Source organism: Rhinolophus ferrumequinum, chromosome 27 (assembly GCF_004115265.2).
Source record: "Rhinolophus ferrumequinum isolate MPI-CBG mRhiFer1 chromosome 27, mRhiFer1_v1.p, whole genome shotgun sequence".
NCBI lineage: Eukaryota > Metazoa > Chordata > Mammalia > Chiroptera > Rhinolophidae > Rhinolophus > Rhinolophus ferrumequinum.
In genome coordinates, this window is record NC_046310.1 from 18,723,186 (window position 1) to 18,750,920 (window position 27,735).

The window sequence follows — 27,735 nt, forward strand, 5'->3', positions numbered from 1 at the left end:
CAGTGATTTACCCATCTCTCTTATCTTCTGCCAGACGCTTGTCTTGGGAAATGTCTCTTCATCAGCAGAGACTAGCAAGATGCCTGGTGTGTTGTATGAACATTTGTTGAACTCTATCATAGAATTTTACTATGGACAGGCTCTGGGTACCGGTTCAGTTTGTACATTCGTCTTCTCCCTTATTTCCGCAGATTGGCTCTATTTTGTTATCATCTTTTCTCTACCATGCCTTAAAAGTTGCTGAGAATTTCATTTCCAAATTCTCTTAGTGGCAGTGACTGGAACCGCCTGGGCTCTGGAGACACTCTTCAAAACAATCGAGTGCCCTTTTACTATTTTTTCCTTATCCCGAGTCTCGGTTGTCTCTTAAGATCAACATCGTATAATGTGAGAAGCATCACATTTGGAATCTAAAGACTGGGGTGTAAGTCCTGGCTTTAACTCTGCTGAGCTGTGTGACCTTGAGAAAATAAATTCATTTTACTGAAGCCCAGTTTCTTCAGTTGTTATTTGAGAGTTATCCCTTCCATTTTTATCATTTTATTACTCTAATCATGTCTTCGATCATTTCCAGTTTGAAGACTGTTCGAGGCTATGAATTTGGAAACCAAATAAGAAATGAGGTTGTCTGTGTTTTTCGACCTTCTGGGGTCTGGACCAAATTGACCCCCATCCAGCTGATTGACCTCTGCTCCCCTACATTCCAACACCAGCTCTGTCCAGATGTGGCCTATTCTTGCCATGCGTAGGCCTCCTGCAGGGGCACTTTCTTTGATCTCTTGTTATGCCATTCTGTTTCTGTCACCTGGTTTTCACTACATTCTAGATACCATACACTGCCTGTTCAATGGACTGTTCTCAATTCCTGTAGCTACAGCTGCCCCTGGTGTCTGACCAGCAGAAATACTTCTCCTTCTGATAGGGGTAATATGATAGCTATAGACTGTCTTTCCAAAGACTTCATTTGCTTTGGAATAAAAAGATTTGCACAATAGAGCAAGAGAAAGCAGATAATATGAGTTTTGCTTTACATTTCAGGAAACTGAGGCTTAGAATGGCCAAGTCACTTGCCCAATGTAAGCTAGATATTAAGTAGTAGAGTCAGAGCTAAAACTCAGATGCTCTGTTTCTTTCTCCTGTCCTGTTCTACTATGCCCAAAGGGCAGGAACAAAGTCGCAACGCTTTCTTATTCCTTCCCAATATTATGCTCATAATATGTGCTCAACTAATTTTCTAAATAATTGAAAAGTGTATAAATGTAAAAATTGTGCCATTTTGGAAATAATCTAGATCAGGATTTAAAGATTTCAACAGGAAGGAGAGAGGAATAAACTTCTGACGAGGAGAAATTTTATTTTTTTATTTTTTTTCTTTGCCGGCCCTCTGACATTGATACAGGAATTCTAATTAGCAGGAAAGTGGTCATAAAATGGACAAAAGTATGGAAAAGTGAAAGAAAATTCATTAATGAGGGTATTGTACTATAAATAATTGAGAATTGACTACACAGAAGGAAGTATTTTTAAAAACCTGTCATTTGGGGTAAGATTTCTCAAACCATTTTGCTTTTTTTCACCCTGCTTATATCAATCGCAAATCAATTATCCCATAAAATGCCAATGTAGTATTGTGAAAAGTGTAATTCCTTCAACATTGTTCTCATCTTTGCACTTGCCCCTGTGTGGCTTACAATTTTTTCAAACAATAAAAGCCTCAAATTAATAAAATGCTTTCCCTTTGAAATTCAAAATGCTTTCTCCATGTTACCATTTAATTAATTCTCAAAGCATTCCTCTCTGAAGTGGGCGTGTGGTGGGAAAAGAAATTATTCTTCCCTTTTATGACACATGGAAACAGATTCGAAGAGCAGATCATTTCCTTGATGCTAATTCAGTTTTGTTCGGAGTTGTAGACTGGGTTATTCTAGTACACCTAGTCTTCAAATGGAATCATGGTCATGGATATTCACTGAGTAAATCAGCTTTTAATTATTGGGTGCCAACCCCACGTCAGATCCTGTTCTAGACCCTGGAGATACAGCAGTGAACAGACGAGGAGAAACCCCTGAGCTCACAGAACCTAATTTCTTCTAGGAGAGACAGCAGCAAACATAGTCCATGAGTAAGTTGTACAGTATGTACGAAGGTGATAAATGTTCTGTAAAGCAAATAAAGCAGTGTAAGAGGAAGGGGAGTGCAGGGAGTACATAATTTTAAATAAGGTATATAGAGAAGTTTGCATTGAGAAGGTGCCGTGTGAGTAAAGAATTGAAGAAAGAAAGGGAGTGAAATCTGAGGGAAGAGCATTCAAAGCAAGGGGAACAGCCAGCACAAATATTCTTAGTGGTTGCATGCCTGGGATGTTTGACGAATCAAGGAGGGCAACGTGCCTGGTGCAGAGAGAGTGAGCAGGAGACCAGCACTAACTGAGGTCAGAAGAGGTAACCTGATGTCAGATGAAGAGGGCCTCACAGGCCTTTTGACGATGTCTTTTACTTTGGAGGATTTTAAGAAAAGAAGTGACATGATTTACGTTTAAAGTGATCACTGGCCTCTGTTTAGAGAATAGACAGAGATGGGAATGGATGGAAGCAGAGAAACCAGTTATAAGGCCATTGCCTTCATTCAGGAGAGATTAAATTGTGACTCAAATCAGGGTGAAAGTGGAGGAAATGGTGCAAAGTGACCAGATTCTGGGTATAGTATTTTGCAGGTAGAGCCAATAAGATCTGCTGATTGGACTGGATGTGAGTTGTGAGAAAAATGGAGGAATTTTATCTTGTGAACTAGACTGGAAACTCCTTGAGGGCAAAAGTCGCCTTTTTTATTTCTTTATGTTCTTTATAGAAATAGGACAACGTTTCACGTGCAATCAATCAGTCAATCAATATCTGTTGAATGAAAGGAGGGAAAAGCAAACCTACCGCAATAGTTCACAATTTGGGGTTCCTGAACTCTTAATGATTTATAAAAATAAACATTATTGTTATGGTTAAAATCATGCCCTCCCTCTTCACCCCTTCCCCCCACCCCCCCCCCAAAAAAAAAGATTATGGCGGAGTCCTAACTCCTTGTACCTTATTTGGAGATAAGGTCTTTATTGAGGTAACTGAGGTAAAATGAGGTCATTAGAGTGTGCCCAGATCCAGTATGGTGTCTTATACAAAGAGGAAATCTGGAGGCAGAGACAAACGTGGAAGATGCTATCTTTGAAGAGACACAGGGAGAGGCGGCCATCTATAAGCCCAGGAGAGCACCCCGGAACACACCCTTCCCTCAGAGCCCTCGGCAGGAACCAGTCCTGCCCACACCTTTTTGGACTTGCAGCCTCCAGAATAGGGAGAGGGCCCATTTCTGTTGTTTAAGCCACTCAGTTTATGATCCTTTGTTGTAGCAAACTAACACAACTATTTTCAGTATTTCAAAAATAGAAATAAAATTTTAATTTTTCCAAGATAAGACTGCTGAAATTAACAGCAACAATAACAAACCTTACACGTCATTGTTTGGGTGGAATTATATTTACTTGGTGGAGTAACAGTTTTTACCTGCTACTGAGTTCTGTCTGGAATGGAAAATGAATGCATTATTACATTTCCAATTTAATTTATTTGACAGAAATATCATAAAATGTAGGGTCCACAAGGAAAATGATTTAAAAAAAGGTTTTGAATGATGACAGCTGAGAATCACATATTTATATATTTTGGGAAAGAAAGAAACAAAAAGAAAATCCCACAATATCCATGCTGTTTTTGCTGTTTACAATACAAAGTCCCCATTACGTAGGAGGAAAGTACAAAAGAAAACAGGTCCAAATCTTATATTCTAAGATCCAGATGAGTTTTGAGAGATGACCTCTGGTCCAATTTCCTCAGTTTATATGTGAAAAATGTGAGTCCTAGAAATGTTAAGGTGATAGACATAATTTTGTTTCCAATACACAGTAACACAAATTCTGAGTTGTCTAATGAGGTTTAACAATAACATTAGAAGAAATGGTGAAATATGCTGTTCCTTGAATCTTTCTCCGGGTATTTGCCTGGTCATAGTAAGTAGACATAAGTAATCTTGAGTCATAACTGCCCAGAGAGAAAGGTGTAGAGTTAGGTATGTGGAGGGATGGCAAGTGGGAAGAGAGATGAGACAGAATAGAATAAGACACATCTTGGTGGGAGACCTGTGGATTTTGTTGAACTCATACTGTTGCTAGGAGTCACTTTTGCATAATTTTTTCATAAGGCTTTGGAGTCACACAGAAGTATGTTTGAATCCAGGCTCTGATGTTTCGAAGGCATGTGACCATAGTAAAGTGTCCTCCCTGGAACATTGGTTTCTTTGTATACTTTGTAGAGTAAATTTGTCAGAAATGGTGAGAAGATTTTTTAATGTGTTTAGAGACAGTAGAAATCCAATAAATGGTGGTCTTAACTACTAGTAATTTTCCTAATGGGGTTCAGAATTTCTTGCTTTTGTGTCTTACCAGAAAGCCTTTCCCTCATCATCTCCACATGCAGATATCCTATCAGTCCTTGAAAAGCCCAGTTTGAATGTCAACGCTTTCCTTCCATCAGTTCACATACTTTCTATCATCCAGTTTTGTACATTCTGTAGTTATCGGTTTCAAGGTTTTATCTCCCTAGCTTGCATTTCTTGTGGAATAGTGGAAAGCATAATGAGGACTGAGATTTGAACGCTACCAGCCACGCAGTCAGGGAGGTAGAACCACTACGAGTATAATGGAGTCAGGGTGTACTAGGGGAATAAGAGCTTACGCAATTGTACGGGAAGTTATTTTCCAGAAGTAGGAATTAAAAAATATGAGAAAAAGCACTGCCAGACGCCCAGAGGCCTTGTGTGGATGGTCAGCTTGAAGCTTACAGGAGAGTCTGGTAAGCCAGGCCCACATGGTGCCGGAGGGGACGATAACAGAAAGCTGGTAGAGAAGTCATTGGAAGCTGTGGTCTTTGCATGGCACTGCCTTTTAGGTCCCCATTAGGGGTTTTGTGAGGAGTGTGGGGCTATTGTTGCTCAGCAGGGCTGAGGATTTGGAAAAAGATCTGGTTGTGGAGTGGGGGAGAGCAAGAACATGCTAGAACTTTCCAGGACTCTGTATCACCACAACAAACTACAAAGACCTTCAGAGAAGAATAAGTGCTGGCGCCCTCTGATTTCCCAATGTTGCACAAATTCCTCCTTTGGCCAGCTCTGCTCACTGGCATACAGGAAAATGTAGTTCCAGCTAATCAAGTTGACACAGCACAATCCACCACAGCCACTGTTGGTTATGTGGGTTGTATTGGGCAGTTTACTTAATTTTCTGATCGACATAAAAGAGATAACAATTATAACAACTTCTGCAGAGTTTTTGTAAGGATTGAATGAGATAATAATGTAAACAATGTATTCCAAAAAATAAAAATTACTTATATTATTGTTATTACACACACCATCATTTAGTTAACTTGTATCTATTGTGGGCCCAAAACTGTACTATGCCTGATAGACGTAGCTGTGAACTAAATAGACAATATCTCTGTTATTATGAAACTGAATCAGACAGCAATCAGATATTCAAATAGAGATATGAAGTAGGCAATTGACAGACTGGATTTCAGGGAATGGGTCTAGGTTAAAGGTATACATTTGAGAGTTACTAGTATTTAAGTATCTTTTAAAGGTAAGAGTCTGAATTAACTCACCTAGAGAGTGCACATAAACTGAAGAGAAAAAGAGGCCCAAAAGTTGAGATTAGAGGTACTCCCAAAATTTAGGGGTGAAAAAGCTAAAGAGAAACAAGCAATGAGGCTGAGAAAGAACAACCAGTAATGTAGAAGAGAAATAATAATGACTAGTGTCCTGGTAGCCAAATGTAGCAGGTTTCCCAGAAGGCGAGGGGCATCAACTTGAACTTCTATTGAAAAGTCAGTTCATCAATAATGAATTCCAACAATAATATTATATATATATATATATATATATATATATACACATATATATGTATATATAGGTATGTATACATTTATAAGAGGCAGAGTACAGCATTGGGAGTGGAGATAGTGGAAATGGGATGGCTCGGTGCGATGTCAGAGAGATAGTGGATGTGGGGGGGTTCCACAGTGTGAGGGATATAAATGATAAACGTCTAAGAAAAAAAAAACAAGTCATAGACACAGACAATAGTTTAGTGGTTACCAGAGGGTAAGGGGGGTGGGGGGTGGGAGATGAGGGTAAAGGGGATCAAATATATGGTGATGGAAGGAGAACTGACTCTGGGTGGTGAACACACAATGTAATTTATAGATGATGTGATACAGAATTGTACACCTGAAATCTATGTAATTTTACTAACAATTGTCACCCCAATAAATTAAAAAAATAAATAAATAAAAAAGAAAAGTCAGTTCATGTGATAACTGAGAATGGACCATTGGTTACCAACATGAAGGTCATTACCAGAATGGAAGAAGTTCAAGATAGAATGAGAAGAGAAGTAGTTTCTGGTGTAAAAGAAAATTTTTGATTGTAAAACAGGGCAGTAATAAATGCAAAGTGTATCAAGGGAAAATTTCTGCACATACATTATCTGTATATAGATATAATATCATATCTATGTGATGGATGGACGGATCCCTGAGCAGCAGGGCATTTTTTTTTTTACACACCATGCATAAAATAGATAAAGTTGGTTCTATTCTTTGCGTTGATCAATGGGAATGATCCTTTAGTGCTGAACTAGGGCAGGGTCCCCTAAGGCATAGAACCTCTCTCTAGAGATGCAAAGAAGAAAACCTGCCTCCTTTAAGCAGTTCCTCCTTAAAAGGAAACGGTCAAACTGAGTGAGCACACTCAGTTATTCTTTCCAAATTCACTAATCCAATGCACAGCAACTTCCCAGGAGTAGACGGTGCAAAGGGGGAGAGAGGGGCTGCAGGAGGAAAGGTCGCTTTTGGCTAGAGCAAGAATGTTAAGGAAATATTCAGAGAAGTTGAAAAAAACAATGGCGATTTTGCTGAAAAAGATGATAATTTCCAGAGCACACAATAGAAATATTTTAGGAATTGGGGAAGAGTGAGAGATGGGTCAGACTAGGGTGTGTGTAAAGGATTTGGGATAGTAATCCTTTCCCTATAGTATTTAGAACCGAGGATAGGTGTTTGGAGTGATACCTGACAGCGTCTGGGCGGGGCTGGGGAAAAGCATTGGTCCAGGGCTCCTGTGTTTGGTTGGAACAGCTGTCCTGTCCAGGGGCAAGTTCTCCTTTGTTTAGACCTGGCGGTTAAAAAGGGACCGGCTTCCTTATCTTCTGTCTTTCCCCGACAACTGGCCCAATTGAGGAAGGAGAACTTCAGATTTTTACAGCTTCCCAACCCCGCCCCGGAAAGCCAGACACAAGCTTCTTTACTGTCACTGGAATAAAACTGATTATTCTCCATCAGGTCATTGTAATCCTTACAGAAGAGTTAGTGGCAGCAGCCTGGAGGATAATTCTGGGGCACCAGCACCCCAGGCCCTCTTTGAAAATCGCTGAAGGATGGGAGTAGTGGGTAAGAGGAAGTTCCTCTGAGCACCTTCTGTCAGAGGGAGAAGCCGGGCATGGGGGACGGCCCTCCCAATTCACAGGTGGCAAGATTTTTCACCTCAAGTCGGCAGCGTCCAAATCATTTCCCGTTTCTCCAACTTGGGAGGACACTGAATGACTCACTTGGTCCTGGCCGTTTCTTTCACTCCCAGGACGTGTCAACATCTCTGCATTCTCGTTATTGAAGTATAACGGTAATCAGTCAACTGCTTCCCTCGAACTGCCAGCGGAGTCATCAGGCACGTGATGAAACCTGCTGGCTGCACTGGGCTCCATCCACCCACCCACCCGCTCCTCCGTCCGTGGCCTTCCTCCCTTCCGGCTCACCCTCTGCCTGAAGCTCGGACCTCCAGGCCTTCAACGGCGCGTACACTTGGGCGGGCGGGCTGGTCCCCGCAGGGGCGAGAGCGTGGGGAGGCCCGGGAGGCCCGGGCAGGGTGGCCGCGCCGAGCCGAGCTCAGCGGAGCCGACACCTTTGGACGCCCCAGTCCCACGTGACTGCCCCCTCCCCCCTCCTCCCAGTCGCGCGCACGGGCTGGGCTTCTCGGCTCCCGCGCGCACTCGGCTGGTCCCAGCGCCCAGAAGGAGAAGCGGAGGAGGGAGCGAGCCGACCAGGCGGCCGGGGGAGCGGGCGCGAGCGGCAGGCTGCCGGAGCCGCCTGTGCACGGCGGCGGCGAGGGTGGCGGTCGTCTGAGCGGCGGAGCCGGAGCGGCGTGGGTTCCGCATCCGCCAAGTGTGATGAAGCTGTCCTGCTCTGCTGCTTGGCTTGCCGCTAGCTGACACCGCCTGCACTCCAGCCTGCCCGGGAAGGGAGAAGCCGTGGGGCCGTGACCTTGGCCAAGGAGGTAAATAGGGGAGGTGGGAGGGGAGGAGGCAGCGCCACCTCAGACCTCCAGGTCCCCGCCCTGCACCCACCCTTTCCCCTGAGCTGCGCGGCCATCCCCAGGAGCCCTGCGCCCCAGCGGAGCTGTGGGCGCTGCGCTCATGCCGCGGTCCACGGTGCTGAAACTGCTGCCCGGTTCTGGCGGCGGCCGCGGCGCGGGGCACAGGCTCGCCTGCCATTTGCTGCTGCCGGGAGAGCCGAGCAAGGCAGCTGGGGCTTGCTTGTTTTCTTCTCTTGGGCTGGTTGCTCTGAGGCTTCTCAGTTAGGTTGCTACCCATGGTGACCAAGGTAATTGCCTGAAGGGTTGAACTCCCACCAGTTCTTGTCGCCGGGATATATTCTGGTGCCTTCTTGCAAAGATTGGGCAGGATTGCGTCCTGACTTCCAAAGCAAAGTAGGGAGAGAGGAGAGGAACCAGTGGCTAGCCGCGCAGGCAGGTGAAAGTAGGAGAAGCTACCCTGGCTCTGTGTGGAAGTCCCAGGGGAATAAAGAGGAAACAAGTGCTGGAGAATGGCGCGAGGAATGGACATCGCTGAGGCGACTGCCTGTAGAGAAACTAGACAGACACCTGGGAAAAAGTGTGCCGCACAGGGTGTCGCCCTATTGGGGAAACATCAAGTGGACACACAAACATTGGGAGAGAAGAGAACTCTCTGTAGTATGAAAATGGTCACCGTGGGGCTTTTTGTCGGGTGAGCACCAAACACTTTTCAACACGAGTATTCAGAAAATCAATTCCCTTTAAAACCAGAGCCAAGTGACTATTTTAACTAAAAGGTTGTCATTTCTTACAGTTCCCTGGGGGTAATATAGGTCTAAATTCATTAAAAAAATAATCTATTCCTGTGCCATTCCCTCCAACCATCCCCAGCGTGTAAGCGTGCTCCACGTGAGGTGGGTGTTAGGGATGGTGAAGGTGAATCGAGAGAGTGAACCCCCTTACCCACTACCATTCGGGTCTCACTGAAGTTCCTCTCACTCTTTGCAGCACAGACTGATAATTCCTGTACCCCAGAGCGAACCAAGTGTGGGTGACATGGCCCAAGGGAATAACTACGGGCAGACCAGCAACGGGGTGGCAGATGAATCACCCAACATGCTGGTGTACAGAAAGGTAAGAATTTCTTCACTTTCTTGGAAAAAGGGGAAACTTCTATCTTCCTTGCTACCACTCCCCCAAATCAAAGTATATGTCAACTTTCTGGCCCGGTGGATTCCCCAAATCACCCATGACTGCACACCTTAGGTGAGGACCATCTGATATTCCCAAGTGTGCACACACAGTGCAGTGGTGAGGCCAGTCAGCTCTGCACTCACGCGTCTCCCTGCTGATTTGACAGAGTTTAATCTGCGGTCAGCCAACAGCCGCACATTGGAGCATCCCACATATTTTGTTTGTTACGCAGGTGATTTTATAGCATCCTTAATCATTTTTAGAAGCTTTACCTTGTACTATCCCTAAGTATTTAGGTTTAATAATAATATAGACGTATAACATTAGAAATGAAAATAGACCACTTTGCAGTTTTGTGGCAAGAGTGAATGTGCCTGTGAATGCCTGGGTGATTTAATGATTTTGCTCCCAACCAAACAATTCTAGGTTTTTTTGTTTTTTGTTTTTGTCTTAGCCTAAATTATTTTTTTACTTTGTGTTACTTTTATAATTCTGCTTATGGGTATTTATGTTCTAGTGCCGTATGTCCATAAAGTAAATCTTTATATTCCAGAGGTTTTTTGTTTTTTGGTGTTTTTTTTTTTTGCCACAAACTGGTCTGGCAGCCTATGCATTTTATAACAAGACTATCAGCAACAAACTTCTAGTATTGAGCCATTGTAATAAAGATACATTTGAATATTGTGCATGCTTCAGAGTAGTTGCTTAGGTAACGTCATTCTGGTTATAATCAACAATATTACTAAAATTGAGGATACTGTATTTTTTATTTAACTTTTGTACCAATCATTTCTATCGCATTTTGTTCTGGTATTACTTTTTCTTTAGCACATTATCTGTGGTGCTTGTCGGGCAAGATTTTTTCAGTTACCATTAGCAATTGTTAAAAGGAAATTGTACCTTGAGACCAAGAAAATTTTTAAAGACTTGGATTAGCGTGACCCCATGGAACAGTCAGGATGAGCTTGCATTTGTTCTTGCAGCTAGAGGATCAGGACTGGTTGTGAACAAAGATGAAAAGCAATGTACCACCTTGATTTGTAATTAATCAAAACTTTCCTCATATGTGGCCCAGGATCTTTAAAAGGAGGTGCTGAATATGTGTGTCAGGGAATGCTGTTATTGCTTTAATGTGAAGATAGATGGGCATCTTGACCCAATACTAGCTGTTTATTTTTCTAGCCTTACAGACAGTACTAAATTATGTACCTGGAATGCAGTTTTATGTGAGTCTGGAACAACACAGTATGATAGGCAAAAAAAAGGAGATGAGTTTTCTATTTTAGTCTTAAAGCATCCCAACTGGATAAAGCAAGAAAATAACCTACTTGAGCCTAAATTTTTTTATTGTTTGGTATGACGGAATTTTGTAATAGGCAAGATGTGAGAATTATAAATTCTATCTTATAGGTGTGTGCAATGTGGAGAGTTGGACTTTTGGATGTAAAATTACAGTAGTCAGCTACTTTTGTTAGGTTAAACACTACATTCTCTCTCTGTTTCCTCATAAAAATGGGCTTGAATTGATCAGACAACTAATTAATCTTGATTAGGAATAAACTTAATACGACATCAGTCTATGTGTGTTATTTAGCCAATTATCATTTGAATAAATGAAAAACAAGGCTAGGAGTTTTAGAAATAGTTATTGGATTATTTAGTGTATCTGACCTTCATGTTGATAATTTTCAATTTATTGTATAAAATGTATAGCAACAAATTGCTATTGGTGATGCTTGTAAATTAATAGACTGTGATGACGTCAGGGAGAGAATGTAATGCCTCATTCTTTTAGACGTTACTATTTTGTTAAGTGTAGAACTGCTTGTGCTACTTATTTTGACCTCCTTTCATTAGCTCTTTGTTTAGGGTTAATGAAACATATAATTTATTTTTAGAAAAGATTTCCTTGATAAATCGTTATTGGAAAAAATAACTCAGTTCAGCAAATGGTACTCATAACGCTTAACTATGGATTGCCTGTTTATCCTTTTACTCTCTAAGCATATACTATTTGTTTTCTTTGTGATATAAGTAATAATGTATGAATAAGTAGCACATAGTTTATATAAAGAAACAGTGTCCTTGGTTATCATTTGCTAGTTACCAAGTCTAAGAGTCCATGTCCATATGCACATGCTATGTGACAAATGGATTTCATGTGACCATTTTGTCTCTGTGTTTTCTATTGTATATCTATCTCATTTCTATCACTCAATATCTTCTCAGTAGAGGCCAAATTTTAATGCAAAGAAGAGCAAAGTAGTGGGAGAGGGGCATAAATTGAATAGATGTATTAGGATAGTTCAACTGCTCCACCTGCATAAAAAAATTAAGCACTATGTTACAAATGCCTATTAATCATGAAGTCAATCCAAGGTTTAGAAAAGAACTTTTAGTCCCATAGTACATTATTCAATAACAGTGGAAAGAATGCATAGAGAAATGGCTGTTTTACTGATTCATAACAATTTTCCACTTCTACTTCACTGTTGAAACAGGTCTTGCAAGTGGCTTCTGAACTGAACAATTTCTCCTCCTCCCACAAGCCACCTCTCATTTACTTCCAGGATTCTGATGATTTACACACTTTAAAGATATGTGTATGCTGTTTCCATTTTACCTTGATAGGCTATGAATGGCACTTAGAACATTCCTAAGAGGGATAGGAAACGGTGAATGGGTACCAAAGTGAAATACACAAAAGAGAGCTGGGATGCGTGTGTTTCTTCTGTTCATCTGATATCTCTTCATTTTGATTATCAACATATGGATTGTATTTCCTCCAAGTAATGGGAAAATTCCAGGTTTTTTTTTTCCATAAAGAATTCCATAGTAAAGTTATGGGAAAATAAAAGTACAACGGGTAGAGCTATAAGACCTTCCAGGCAGAGTGAGTGCCACCATGGTGAAGAGTACAGGGGATAGTAGTGCTGCCTCACAATCGGGATTGGCACCTGCAAGTCCGTCTCAGATGTTTGCCGGTAGCTTTCTGGTTTAATATGAAGAATCTCTGTGGGCTTTATTTGATGTCAGAGGTATATTTAAAAAAATCCGTATGGACAGAATTTGCCTTACTAATTTTCTGATTTACAAGGCTGCTTTTTTTTTTTAAGCAAGTGATTGAGTTAGAGTGGTTATGCCATTTTATGTACCACTTGAGAACACCTTATTTAAAAGCTTGTGAAATACGAGGCTTGACCACTTTTATTCCTGGGATTTCCTAGGCTCCCTTTAGACAGTCCTTGATGAGAATGAAATCCGAAGTAATTAATTTCCTTAAGACTAGACCCACCTAGCTCCAATTCACATTGGATTCAGACTAGCTTCCTGAAATGTTTGTAGAAATGACAATTCAGAATTCAGTTTTGCTTTGGGTTGTGGGCTCAAACACTGCTCTTGTTCTTGGTCTGCTTTGGGCAAATTCCTGGGGGTGGTACTGTCTGAAAAGGACGGCGGACCTACCACCCAGGGTACAGAGAGGCACATTTCAAATTTGCTGTGTGGCCAACAACATACTGTCCACTAGACAGCATACATCACTTTTTGTCCAGAGGCTGACATTTCTGCATTTGAAAAAACAAAATATCTGGGGCACCTTGGGGCCGATATTTTAAATTGGCTGGCATGCTAGCTTCTTATGAGCAAGAATGCTCAAAATGACCAATAACTTTTGATATTACTGCAGCAACCATTTATGCTCCCGCTGTCATAAAAGAAAATGAAAATGTTGTCCTCATTCACTATCTGAGTGGAACGAACATGTTTTTGGGAATAGTGAACCTGTGAAGTTCACTATGCATCTCCCCTCACCTCACCTTTCCCCACCCATTCACTCTCCTCCCCTCTCTCTTCATCTACTGTCTAGTCACTCTCTTTCCATTTGTTTCTTCCTTCTTATTTTATTTTATTTTATTTTATTTTTCAAAAAATACCTAAGAGTGGAGATACAATTTTCCCCTAAGATGCTACTCACTTTAGTTGTAGAAGAGAAAGCTATGTCTTTTGGAGAAGAGAGCGATATCGTCCTTGTTTGAGGACCTGTTATGCACAGCCACTCAGATAGGTGCTTTTAACATTGGCACCATGTATGCCATGGGGTCCAAGTTAGTCTTCAAGGATTAAGACGGCACTATTCTTAAAGAGCCAGGCAGATGGAGCCACTGGCCCTTCTTACATGGACGCCCAATGGGAGCTATCAGTCTAGTAGGAAGATCACTAATGCTGACGGGCTTGACCTAGACATTGTCTTTGAAATCTGTTTCTGAGGTCAGTCTGTTCTGTGAAAATAGACATGCCTGCAAGAAAAGGGAGTGATTTGTTTCATCATTGGAAGAGACTGAGCTGTGGACATTATCGTCTCCTAGTAGTGCATTAGGTGATATTTTTCCACAGAAACTCAGTGCATTTGTTTCTTCAGGATTGTCCAATCTGCTCAATCAAGCGGCTGTCAATATACCCCCTCAAACACCATTATAAAAAATAACGTTTGACATGTTGAGCCTTAGTTCCTTTGATCCATCTGGTTTTAAGGTGTTAGTAGAGCGAAGAATATTTACAGGTGATAACAAGAAAAAATCCCATTAGAAAAGGAAGGAATGTTTGCAAATAGTCTCAAACGCCCGAGCCTTTAGCCTTCAGATTTCTTTTTTTTTTTAATTTTTCAATTACAGTTGACATTCAGTACTGGTTGGTTGTTAATTTGTTGATGTTAGGCATTCTGACAGGTGTGAGATGATAGCTCATTGTGGTTTTAATTTGCATTTCTGTGATGATTAGTGACATTAATCATCCTTTCGTAGGTCTATTGGCCATCTGTGTGTCCTCTTTGGAGAAATGTCTATTCAGGTCCTCTGCCCATTTTTCAATTGGATTGTTTGTTTTTTTAGTGTTGAGTTGTATGAGGGTTTTTTTAAAAAATAAATTTTGGATATTAACCCCTTATTGGATGTATCATTGGCGAACATCTCCTCTTATTTGATAGACTGTCTTTTTGTTTCGTTGTTTTGTTGATGAAAAAACTTTTTAATTTGATGTAGTCCCATTTATTTGTTTTTTTCTTTTGTTTCCCTTGCCTGAGGTGACATAGCAGAAAAAAATATTACTCAGCTCAATATCAGAGAGTTTACTGCTTATGTTTCTTTCTAGGAGTTTTATGGTTTGGGGTCTTACATTTAAGTTTTAATTCATTTTGTGTTTATTCTTGTACTGTGTTTCCCCAAAAATAAGACTGAACCGTAAAATAAGCCCTAGCATGATTTTTCAGGATTACATCCCCTGAACATAAGCCCCAATGTGTTTTTTGGAGCAAAAATTAATATAAGACCCAGTCTTATTTTCGGGGAAACATGGTATATTGTGTAAGAAGATGGTCTAGTTTCAGTTTTTTTTGTGTGTTTCTGTCCAGTTTTCCCAACACCATTTATTGAATAGACTGTCTTTACGCCACTGTGTATTCTTGCCTCCTTTGTCATAGATTAATTGACCATAGGCATGGGTTTATTTCTGGGCTCTCTATTCTGTTCCATTGATCTATGTGTCTTGTTTTTATGCCAGCACCATGCTGTTTTGATTACTACAGCCTTGTAGTATAGCTTGATATCCGGTATCGTGATACCTCCAATTTTGTTCTTTCTCAAGATTGCTGGCACTATTCTGGTTCTTTTGTGATTCCACATAAACTTTAGGATTATTTGTTCCAGTTCTGTGAAAAATACCATTGGTATTTTGATAGGGATTGCTTTGAATCTATAGATTGCTTTGGGTAGTATGGACATTTTAACCATGTTAATTCTTCCTATCCAGGAGCCTGGTATATGCTTCCAATTATTTGTATCTTCTTCAATTTCTTCTTTCAGTGTCTTATAGTTATCCAAGTGTGGGTCTTTTACCTCCTTAGTTAAATTTATTCCTAGGTAATCTTTCTGATGCAATTATAAATGGGATTGTTTTCTTAATTTCTCTTTCTGATAGTTCATTATTAGTGTATAAAAATGCAACTGATTCCTTAATGTTAATTTTGTGTCCTGCTGCTTTCCTCAATTCATTTATCAATTCCAGTAATTTTTTGGTGGAATATTTAGGGTTCTATCTATATAGTGTCATGTCATCTGCAAATAATGACCTTTTTCCTTTCCAATTTGGATGCCTTTATTTTTTGTTTGATTGTTGTGCCTAAGATTTCCTATAGTATGTAGAATAAAAGTGGTGAAAGGACATCCTTTTCTTGTTCCTTATCTTAAGGAAAATGCTTTTAGCTTTTCCCTGTTGAGTATGATGTTAGCTGTGGGTTTGTCATATATAGCTTTTATTATGTTGAGTTCTGTTTCCTCTTTCCCACTTTGCAGAGAGTTTTTATCATAAATGGATGCTCGATTTTTTCAAATGTTTTTTCTGCATCTATTGATTTGATCATATGACTTTTATCCTTCATTTTGTTTATGTGGTATATTATGTTAATTGATTTGTGGATATTGAACCAACCTTGCATCCCAGGAATAAATCCCACTTGATCATGGTATATGATTATTCTAATGTATTTTTTTTGCTAAGTTTAGGTTGCTAATATTTTGTTGGGAATTTTTTGCATCCATTTTCTTCAGGGCTATTGACCTATAAATTTTTTTTTTTTGTTTTTGTGTGTGTGTGTGTGTGTAATGTGTCTTTGTCTGGCTTTGGAATGAGGGTAATAGTGGCCTGAGCTTGGGAGCCTTCCCTCCTCTTGAATTTTCTGGAATAGTTTGAGAAGAATAGGTGTTAATTCCTCTTTGAATGTTTGGTAAAATGCACCTGTGAAGCCATCTGGTCCAGAACTTCTGTTTTTTGGGAGTTTTTTTTTTTGATTACTGATTCAATTTTGTTAGTTGTAATCAGTGTGTTCAGATTTTCTGTATCTTCTTGATTCAGTCTTGAAGACTGAATCAGTCTAGAAAGACTGTATGTTTCTAGGCATTTATCTATTTCTTCCAGAATGTCCTATTTGTTGGAGTATAGTTGTTCGTAGTATTTTCTTAAATATTTTGTATTTCTATAGTGTCAGTTGTCACTTTTTATTTTTCATTTCTGATGTCATTGATTTGGGTCCTCTCTCTTTTTTTTCTTGATAAGTCTAGTTAAAAGTTTGTCAATTTTGTTTGTCATTTTAAAGAACCAGCTCTTGTTTTCATTGATCTTTTGTATTGTTCATTTAGACTCTATTTCAGTTATTTCCACCGTGATCTTTATTATTTCCTTCCTTCTACTCAGTTTAGGTTTTGTTTGTTGTTCTTTTTCTTATTTCTTTCAGTGTAAGTATAGATTGTTATTTGAAATTTTTCTTGTTTCTCGAGGTAGGCCTGTATTTTTATGAATATCTTTCTTAGGACTGCTTTGTATGTGTCCCATAGATTTGGGGTCATTATGTTTTCATTTTAATTTATCTCAAGGTATCTTTTGATTTCTTCCTTGATCTCATTTTTAACCCATTCATTGTTTAGTAGCATGTTATTTAGCTTCCATATGTTTGTGTTTTTCAGTTTTGTTCTTATAATTGATTTCTAGTTTCATACCATTGTGGTCAGAGAAGACATTTGCTATGACTTCAGTCTTCTTAAATTCATTGAGACTTACATTGTGGCCTAACATGTGGTCTTTCCTGGGAAATAGCCCGTGTGCATTTGAAAGAAAATGTATATTCTGCTGCTTCAGGATGAAATGCTCAATTAAGTTCATCTGGTCTAATATGGCATTTAAAGCTACTGTTTTCTTGTTGAGTTTTTGTTGGGATGATCTATCCATTGATGTCAATAATGTATTATAGTTCCCTACTATGATTGTATTCCTGTCAATCTCTCCCTTTGTGTCAGTCAATATTCGCTTTACATATTTAGGTGCTCCTATGTTGCATGCATAAATGTTTACAAGGACTATATACTCTTGTTGGATTGATCCTTTTGTCATTATGTAATGTCCTTCTTTGTCTCTTATTATAGCCTTTGTTTTAAAGTCTATTTTGTCTGAATGAATATTGCTACCCAGCTTTTGTTGTTGTTGTTATTTCCAGTTGCATGCAGTGTCTTTTCCCAGATGTTGTGAGGGCTCTTCTTCCTAGCACTGGTGTTCCAGGCTGGGAGCCTGTTGTGGGGATGGGACCCCTTGCTCCTCATGGGTGACCTCTGCATCTGAGATATTCCTCCTGAACCTGAACTGCCACGTGCAGGTGTGGGGCCAGCCGGTTTTGTGTCTGTGACCCTCCTCTCAGTCTCCATGTGGCTTCTTTATATCCTCATTTATAGGACTTCTGTTCAGCTAGACTGCATATGGTTCTTGAGGTTGATTGTTCTATAATTTACTTGTAATTTTGATGTGGTCATGGGAGGAGGAAAGCACAGCATTTACCTATCCAACCTTCTTGACTGAAACTCTCTCAGAAATCTAAATGAGAGTGTTGGATGGGATGCAGGCATTGGAGAAGGAGAAATGTCTTACCATTTCTGAAAAATTTCAAAATGGAGTGTCTATTGTAAATTGTATTATTTAAAAGCACCTTTCTGGACAAGGGATGTTATCTACTATAAATGTGAATTTAATCTGTCTGAATCGAATGCAGACCTTTTTCCCTTAGTGACACAAATAGTGACGTGTGTTGAGATGGAATAGGACCATCATCTATTATATTTTCACTGAGAAGTATACAGAGACATTTTATGAGTAATAATTTAGTGATGAATTTGGGGTAATAATTAACTTGAGTTCAGAGCAGAAAAGCCTTCCATTGTTGAGTTTTTCCCTCACCAGTTGTTGTTTGTAATTGCTTTTCATGGGAAAGATAAAGATTTGTGGCTTGAATTTTATTTTCTTCATTTTTCACCTCCAACCTACCCAAATCTAATTGATCAGAGGAAAGTGCAGATGTACAGCAAATAAGTTCTATCAGGATTTTATTGCCTTCTTAATAGCCTTGTGGTTCTACCAAATGATGGAAATCAGGGTATTTTTAGGCAGTGTGGGTGATGGAATGTGATCATTGCAGAGAAAATGGAAATATTTTGGATTTGGACAGTTGGTAGTGACTTAATAAATGTTGTCTTCTTGAAAACAAGATTGTGGAAAATAAGTGACACAAATAATTGGCCCTTGCTCCTGCTTTCATAGCAAGTGAAAAGGAAGCACTTAAATGTCAGGGTTACAGAGGCTTCTATCTTACAAAATATCAATCTAATTATAAACTCATTGTAAATGATGAAGTGGGTACCCAGTTCCTTAGGGAAAAAAAAGGTCCTGCTTCTCTCTCTTCCATTGGCCAAGACAATATAAAAATTTAACTTACTCTTTTTTAAATTCCCTTTGTCTTGTGTCTTATTCAAGTAACAAAGTTCTCAGGACGTTGGGACTCTAAAAGGCAATCGTGAACTTCATTCCAGCTCCATTAAAACTGCCACCTGATCTAGGCTGGACAATTATTTTGGGTAAGGGGCCCATCTCTAGACATAAGTTGTTATTTTGTCTTCTGCAAAAATATACAGGAAAATGACAGCTTTGAGATAGTAGCCTAGTTCTTAAGAATAAGTCTAGGAGTCTTCTTATTTTAGGTCTTTTCTAATGATTGGCAAGTTTTCTTAAGGAGTCATTGTGCCGAAGTGGAGAAGCATGTGCACTGCAGCTGGGCAGTTTTGATTTTAATTCTTGGCTCTGCCACTGTTGAGCTGTGCGGTTGTGAGTTAGCAACCTAACTTCTTTCACTTCAGACTCCTTACCTACAAAATGATGGACAATCAAAGTGTTTCCTTCATAGAGCTGTTTGATGATAATCTTAATTAATTTAAATTTAAGTTTAAATAGTCTTATGGGGCTTGTGACTAATGTCTTTCTCACTAGCATCAAACCCAAGAGAAGAGATAAAAGAATATGATGTACTTAGCTTGGCACTTGGCAGACAGTGGTTGCAACAAAGGAGGGCTCAACACATGGTTTTTTAAAAGAATAAAACAGAAGTATGCTTTCAAAGGAAGACGATAGCCTCATAAGGAGATGGTAGATATCATAAATGACATCAACTGTCTACTCAGTTAATTATTTCATCCTACGAAAAATATCAGTGGTCTGAAGAGGGTTGCTTTTCCAAGGTTAGATGATAGAGGCTGTCTTTCAGTAGGACAGAACCTGCATATGCCACGAATATACCAGGGCCTCAGACAACTTGCTGGTAGTGAAAATATTTCAGCTAATTTCTATCTTGTGGCATCTGAGAGCTGCATGTTAGCCATTCCGTGCATACCAAAACTGCAGGAAAACCAGGAGCTTCTAGATAAAAGGGATTTAAAGTAGTTGGAATCTTTGCTGAGAATTTAAACTTGGGGTATAAGGAATCCATTTTTTTTTTTTTAAGCTCACTTCTCTTTCTTATGTCTCCGAGTGTTGAAAGGAAGGCAAACAGCCCACAGGGAAGTAGTAGTGATGGATGGACAGGGCCTTCGAGTGAGAAGAGTTGTGGATTCCAATCTACCCCTGCCCAGCTGTGTGAGCATGGGCAGGGTTCTTAACTTCTCTTAGAGACTACTTTACTGTCATGGAGATGGTGAAATGAAATACAAGTGAAAATGCCTGATTGAGAATGATGGACAAATAATACTTATGGACTCTTTGGGAATTGTGGAAATTACCAAAACTCCTTGCAAGAATAAATTTTGCGAAAATCTTCCTAACAAACCTTCTGCTTGTTGAATGTCCCATCGACGTAGGCCATTCAGAAGTCCAACTGACATGATTTCCCCTGTTTGGTAATTGCTAGACGATGCCAAGAACAATGTAAACGTACACGACCGTTTTTGACCACACAAAGCTTTTGAAGGTCAGACAAACTGGTTTATTGGAATGTTTTTCTCTAGTACAGAAATCTAAGGCAAATTTTCACCCGTAATATTTAAGATGATGTATACCAAAGCGCGTTGAAGAAAATTAAGTACCACATAGAGAGAACACATTATTATTAATATTAGCTCTCGCTGAACTTTTCTAGATGGCATTTCCCCAGGAAACTAACACACACCTTTTGTCACTTGCTCTCACTTTTACAGTTAGTATTTTGTGTTTTGACTTTTGGTTTATTGTTACTTAGAATAGTTGCCATTTATTGTTGTACTTACCCTGAGCCATGTCCTTTGTGTATATTACCTGCTTCCCTTCAATTATGTTTCATGTTGGTCAGTAGCACCGTTTTCCCCGAAAATAAGACCTAGCTGGACAACAATCAGCTCTAATGCGTCTTTTGGAGCAAAAATTAATAGAAGACCCGGTCTTATTTTACTATAATATAAGACCCGGTCTTTAATATAATATAATATAATACCCGGTCTTATATTAATTTTTGCTGCAAAAGACTCATTAGAGCTGGTTGGCTAGGTCTTATTTTCGGGGAAACACAGTATCCTATTTTCCAATAAGAAAGTTGAAACCCATGACTCATGCCAACTGAACGACTGCCCGAGATGGCTCAGGATTAGTGGCAATGCTGGTGAACTCGATGGGGGACATACCTGGCTTTTACTGCTGTGTTCCCAGCACCTGGAAGAATGGCCATAGTAGGTGTCCCTGAACATTGATTGCATGAATGTAGAGGTGGATGAATGAATGAACAAATGAGAGAACGCTTGGTCCAAAGACCTTTCACTGTGTTGCTTCCGGTTAAGTTAGTGAATGTCTGGGACTCAGAATTCAGCTCTGCCCACTACATATACCTTGAGCCTTGGTTATGATCGAGCACTGTGGTAGGTACTGGGGACAGAATTGTAGACAAGGCAAAGAGGGTCTGAGCCCTCATGGAGCCCTTTTACAGTGGCACAGTCAGATGTCAAACAACTTATCGTAGGGTGATTCATGCCAAGAAAAGTGAAGAACTGGGTGATATGAAAATTTATTTATTTTCGAGTCATCTGATTTCTAAAATAAATATTATGTTGATCTGTAGCTTCTATTTGCAGTTCTGAGCGCCTAGCACAGTGCCCAAGGTCTTACAGCCTCCGACACTTAATGAGTGCTCAGTAAGTGAACTAAATCGAGATAAGCTAATGTTGAAAATCCTCAGGGCTTTACTGACACAGGTGAGGCAAAGGTGTTGATCTTATTCCTTAAAAAAAAAAACCAAATGTCTCCTTCCATAGGCCCTTAGTCAGGGACCCCCAATTCTGGCAACTCAGGACCGAAGAGGCTGTCCTTAGCTAGCAAGAAAGGGGAAAGAAACACTCCTGTAATTAGAGAAAGTATTTGTTAAACTTAAGGCTTTGAAATCAGACTCCTGGGTTAAAATTGACTTAATACCTGTGAACTTGAATCAAATTACTTTGCCTCTTTGAGTCTCAGTTTTCTCATCTGTAAAATGGGGATAAGAATAATAATGGGTTATTATGAGGGTTATATAAATAGGGCATGTAAAGTCTGGATAAGTAGGAAACATTCAATATATGTTAACTATTACTTCTGAAAGCCAAGAAAAAAAGGAACTGCATGTCCCTGTAAATGGAAGTGATGATATCTAAGGACCACTTCCCTTTAAAATTTTTCTTTCTTACATATATTTTAGAATTTGCTGCTCTTCATTGGCTCTTGATAATTTTGTTTAGAACTGTTTCATATTGTGAAGGTACCATAAGTAGTATTTAGAAGTGTTTAATTATGGCACAATTCAAACAAATACAAGAGTAAAGAAAATAATATAAAGGCCCTTCATGTACCTATCACATAGTGTCAACAATTATTAACTGTGGGCAAATATTGTTTTATTTATACTTCCCCACTTCTGCCATCCCACAGTTAACTAGTTTGAAGCAAATCTCAGAAAACACATCATTTAAGATATAAATTCTTTAGTATGTTGTACATAGGGTTCTTTTAAGGAAGATAAAGGTAAATGAAATGATAATTTATTACTTGTCTTGGATCCTCAAAATAATGACACCTCATACTCCATGAGCTTTTAAATTTTTTTTCATATTTGCTCAAATGGGTATATCATTCTTTGTACTTCTCTATTTTGTTGTTGTGGTAAAACACACATAACATAAAATGTACCATTTTAAACATTTTTAAGTACACAGCTCAGTGGCAGTAAGTACATTCATATTGTTGTGCAACTCTCAGCACCATCCATCTCCAGAACTTTTTTACCTTCCCAATCTGAAACTCTGCACCCATTAAACAACAATTTCCCATTCTTCTTCCCTCAGCCCTTAGCAACCACCACTCCACTTTCTGCCTCTATGACTTTCACGACTCTGGTTAACTCATATAAGTGGAATGACATAGCATTTGTCTTTTTGTGACTGGCTTATTTCACGGAGGATAATGTCTGCAAGGCTCATCCATGTTATTGCATGTGTCAGAATTTCCTTCCTTTATAAGTTCAAATAATATTCCATTGTTTGTGTGTGTGTATGTGTGTGTGTCCATATATATCTATATCTATATCCATATCTATATATATATCTCTCTATATATGTCTCTCTATATATATATATCACATTTTGTTTATTCGTTCATCCATTAATGGACACTTGGGTTACTCACACCTTTGGCTATTGTGAATACTGCTGCTAAGAACATGGCTATATAAATATCTGTTGAGTCCCTACTTTCAATTTCAGAATTGGAATTGTTAAATGATATGGTAATTGTATTTTTAATCCTTTGAAGAACCTCCATGCCATTTTTCATAGTTGCTATACCATTTTACATTCCCACCAGCCGCGTGCAAGGGTTACAATTCTCCATATCCTCACCAACAGTTGTTATTGTTGATAATAGTTATTCTAATAAAGTACTGTCTCATTGTGGTTTTGATTTGCATTTCTCTAAAGATTGAGCATCTTTTCATGTACTTATTTGCATACCTTCTTGGGAGAAACCATGAGCTTTTAAAGACAGATTAAATTTTTCTCAGGAATGGTTTGGACCTGAGGACTGTATGACCACTTACATTTCTGTCTAACCAAAATTTTATTTTTGTTTTGATTTCTGAGCTATCTTTATAATAATGGCAGATCTTTAAAGTCCTTTCTGTCTTTAGCATCCAGGTTTTTAGTAACAATGAAATCTCAATGCTTTAAAAAATATCCCATACGCTGTCAAAATTAGAAATTAGAAATTCTCTCTCTGAGACTTTTATTTAGTCTCTTTGCCCTTTTATTCCCAATGTGTTCAAGTTTGGACAATAGTAGTGAATATAGAGTATTCACTCTATTCTGCCTGTAAAAAGAGAGATTTGTTTGATTAAAACCAGAAAAGGTACTATCCTTTTAAGTGAGTGTAGAAAGATAAGTTTAAATGAATCTCTCTTTTCCTCTTAAGTCTTGGTTTTATGCAGGTGTTTATTCTTTTCGTAACATTTCTTTCGGCTGATTTGAAGATGCCTTAGCATTAAGACTCAATATTAAGTGTAAGTTATTTGGGATGGGAGTTTTAATGACTTCACTCAGAAGCAGTTTATCTGTTGGAAGAAGATCCCAGCTCTCCCCATTAACTAGCATTGTATTACATACTTAACACTCTTGTGCTGTTCTTACGCTGAAAGTTTATAAGAAACTAATTAATTTACTTGTGCCATATTAATTTGAATCAAAGCTCACTGTCACTTTTTAAAACTGTGGTAAGCTCTCTGTCCTTGATTATTTCTTTTCCTCTTTTTCTGTAGTAATAGCACTCTGCATTTTCGTCTAGGCTCATGGCCCCTGGAATAAAGATAGTATTTCCCAGGCTCCCAAGCCGCTAGACATTACCATGTGATATATTCTGGCCAAAGTGATGTAAACAGAAGAGGTACATAAGGTGTCTTGGAAGTGTCCTTAAAAAAGGGGGATATATACTTTTCTCTTTGTTTTTTTCTCATTTTTGCTGGCTGGAATGCAGTCATTTTGGCCTGGATATGGAAGTTGAGAGTTGGGGATGGCAGAACACCAAAAACAAATGAATCTGGATCCCCGATGATTACAGAGGCAGCATGTTGACCTGACCTTCCTACATAAACTTTTATGTTCGAGAAAAATTAGCTTATTTCTTCTTCTTTTTAAAAAATATGATTTGATTTTTTTAGAGCAGTTGTAGGTTTACAACAAAATTGAGAGGAAGGCACAGACATTTCCTATATACCCCCTACTTTTCCATAATCCCCCCCTTTATCAACATTGCTCACCAGAGTGGTACAGTGTTAACAAGGAATAACCTACACTGACACATCCTAACCACCTACAGTCCATGGTTTACTTTAGGGTTTGTGGTACCTTAGGTGGGTTTGTACAAGTGCATCATGAGATATATCCATCATTATAAAATCATACAGAGTATTTTCACTGCCCTACTTATATCTTTAAGATATTGTAATTTGGGTATTCTGTCACTTAGAACCACATCGAATTCTAACCTGATCAACAACTATATCCAATGCCTTTTATTTTTTATCTAACTCAATAGGACTCAACTTTTATTTAAAACATATGTTTCTTGTTTTATTTTAAAAACAATCGATTTGCTCTCTAGGAATAATTCTAGTTTCTTTTAAACAACTTAATCTAGAATTTCTGACTTTAATTATGCATGCGGTTCAATTTAGTTTAACAAATGTTTATTGGACAATTCTTAGGTGCAAGGTAATTTATTAGAAGTGTCAGGGGACAAAGAATCAGGGATGACAATAATGGGTTCTTTATCAGCACACTGCTAAGATTGGAGGATCAACAGATTTACAACTAACTTTCAGTGTGTATATTCCGTTTTGAAACCTAGCATTTAGCCAGAGGGAGCCATGGCCAATACTGCATTCTTGCATGACTTTCTGCCCTGGCTGTGTGTGTGCTTTATGTTCAGTTGTTACATCATGGTAGCACAACATGTAATGGAGTAGTAAGAAAACTTGTGCATGAACCAATGGGGCTTCCATGTTGTGCTGACATTATTCCTTGATTTACCAATTGTCTCTGGGCTATTTTTTGCTACATAAATATACTGTGTATCATATGTACATAAACACACTGTACATCAAGTGACTATTAAACCTCTCACTGATGAAGTGGGAGGCCTGACAACTCAGAGTGAGAAACAAAATTACTGTGTTTAAAAACAAAGGTGTTATAGGAAAAAGAGGCAGAGGAAATGAAGAATGGATAGAGAAGGGAGAAAAGGGGAGGTGGATATTTTGAGAACCTACCTTACGCCAAGTTTGATTTTCCTAACAGTCCTGTTCTCCCGTTCTCCAAACGGGGGAAATGAGGCCCAGAAAGGAAGAGGGTTTTACCTAAGAGCACACAGATGGAAAATGGTGGTGTTAGGATGTGAAATCGTCTGCTTAACTCCAAATCCTGTGTTTTCCAAACTATACCAGGCTACTTTTACTGGAATATGGAATCTGGCTCCCCTCTGTGGCTTTGTGAACTTGAGGGGATCTGTAAGTTCCCGATCCTCTTTTTCCTCACATATAGAGGTGCTAGGAACAGCCACTTCAGAGGATTCTTGTGACAATTATATATGATAACACATGTGGAAGTGCTTTGCAAATGTTAAAACATGCAAGCGAGAAGGCGTTTTATTTTCCCACCACAAAACTTCCATCTCTTTACATCAAAAATGATTATAAATATCAATGTTTTTTAAGATTACAGGCTTAATAGTTTATATAGTCACAAGTTAAAAAAAGAGAAAGGGGCGGGTTTCTGGGAAGAGGCAAAGCTGTTTGGTTCTAAAGCAAAATGCATCTGTAAGTTAAGAACACTGAAGGAGGAACCATTGATTCCAGCTGCAGACACTGTTGAAAATTAACTGCAAAATCAAACAGATGGCATCTCATTGCATCCCATCTAGGGGGGTTTGGCAGAAGCAACAACATTCTTGCCTGGCTTCTTGTACTTCAGAGACCATCTTTCTCTTTGTTCCCACTTTCCTCCCATTTTCCCACATACCTTGTATGACTAAATGTTTGATATGATGGAGAATGTGGGGTGGGTGTATACTCTGTAAATATAATTCATAGGATACAGAGAGTCATATAAAAATGGGGCTCAAGAAGGCACAGTGCTAAAGGAAGTCTTACAGTGCCTCTGAGACGTTAAGCAGGTACTCTGTATAGCATTTCATTTCTTAGTTCTAGCAGGACAAGTGGTTTTAAAGCTAAATCTGATGTGACTTCAAAATGTTTCAGTCTCTACTCCTCAGGTAATGCTAGTAATGTCAGGACTACTGAGAAAAACTGGTCTGGGATAAGGATCTTGCTACTCGTACTAGGTATTTTTCTCTTGAGATAAAAAAAGGTTGGATGCTGAAAACGAAAAAAAAAAAACAGTATAAAGAAGAACAAAAATCAACCATAGTTCCACTGCTTAGTTCTTTGACATACATGTGTGTATAAATATAAATAAATATATAAATATAAGCCAGCGTAGACAGGTTTTCACATGTCTCCCAAACCCCAGATTCAGTGATGGTGTGTTGGCAGATTGAAATGAGGCGTGGGAGGAGTCTTTACATCAGGGGAACTGGCAAATGCTACAAATCAGAGCTTCTTCACCCTCTTCCCCTGGAACACTGATTGTTACGCATTTACCAGCACCTCTCTCTCTCTCTATCTCTCTTATTTATGTATTTATTTATGTATTTATTTATGTATTTATTTATATATTTATATCTTTTGAGCACTTTAAGAACAGGACCTAGGTCTGATTTCTCTTTGTGACCCTATTAAAACGTAATGCATTGCCTGGTAGGTTTAGTGGATATTTACTACACGTCTGACAGATTAAGGACTACACGAAGGAAGGAAGGGTTAGAATTGTGGCTAAACTTTTTACAACAGATTTAATACGTTTGTTGACTAATGTATAATTAATAAGTAGTTCTGCAAACCAAGACGAAAATGGCAGTTTTGCAGTTTGCCGTGTAACTTGTTGAATTAATAGCAGTCACATTTGCTCCAGTTCCAGGAGCGCTGAACAACCATTTAAGCTCCGGAGAGTAGAAAGTACATGAACTAATCGGAAGTCCCTGGTCCCGACGGCTCGTCAATACTGGCTGTTTGGTTTGGACAATCTGTGTGGGTCTTAATTCCTCAGTGTGAAGCAAGCATGCATTTATGTATGTAGG

The 27,735-nt window shown here is 39.1% G+C and overlaps 1 protein-coding gene across 6 annotated transcripts in view; it reads left to right on the plus strand.

Moving 5' to 3' along the window:
• The first annotated feature begins 8,108 nt into the window (after nucleotides 1-8,108).
• Nucleotides 8,109-27,735, plus strand: part of RGS7 (regulator of G protein signaling 7) — a 437,701-nt gene continuing 418,074 nt past the window's right edge. For 3 of the 6 annotated variants that reach the window (XM_033099770.1, XM_033099771.1, XM_033099772.1), the window contains exons 1-2: nucleotides 8,109-8,427; nucleotides 9,454-9,579. In XM_033099770.1, coding sequence (XP_032955661.1) covers nucleotides 9,502-9,579 — 78 coding nt within the window. In that variant the 5' untranslated portion in view covers nucleotides 8,109-8,427; nucleotides 9,454-9,501. The remainder of the gene's footprint in view (nucleotides 8,428-9,453; nucleotides 9,580-27,735) is intronic. The other 3 variants (XM_033099767.1, XM_033099768.1, XM_033099769.1) reach the window with 1 other exon arrangement.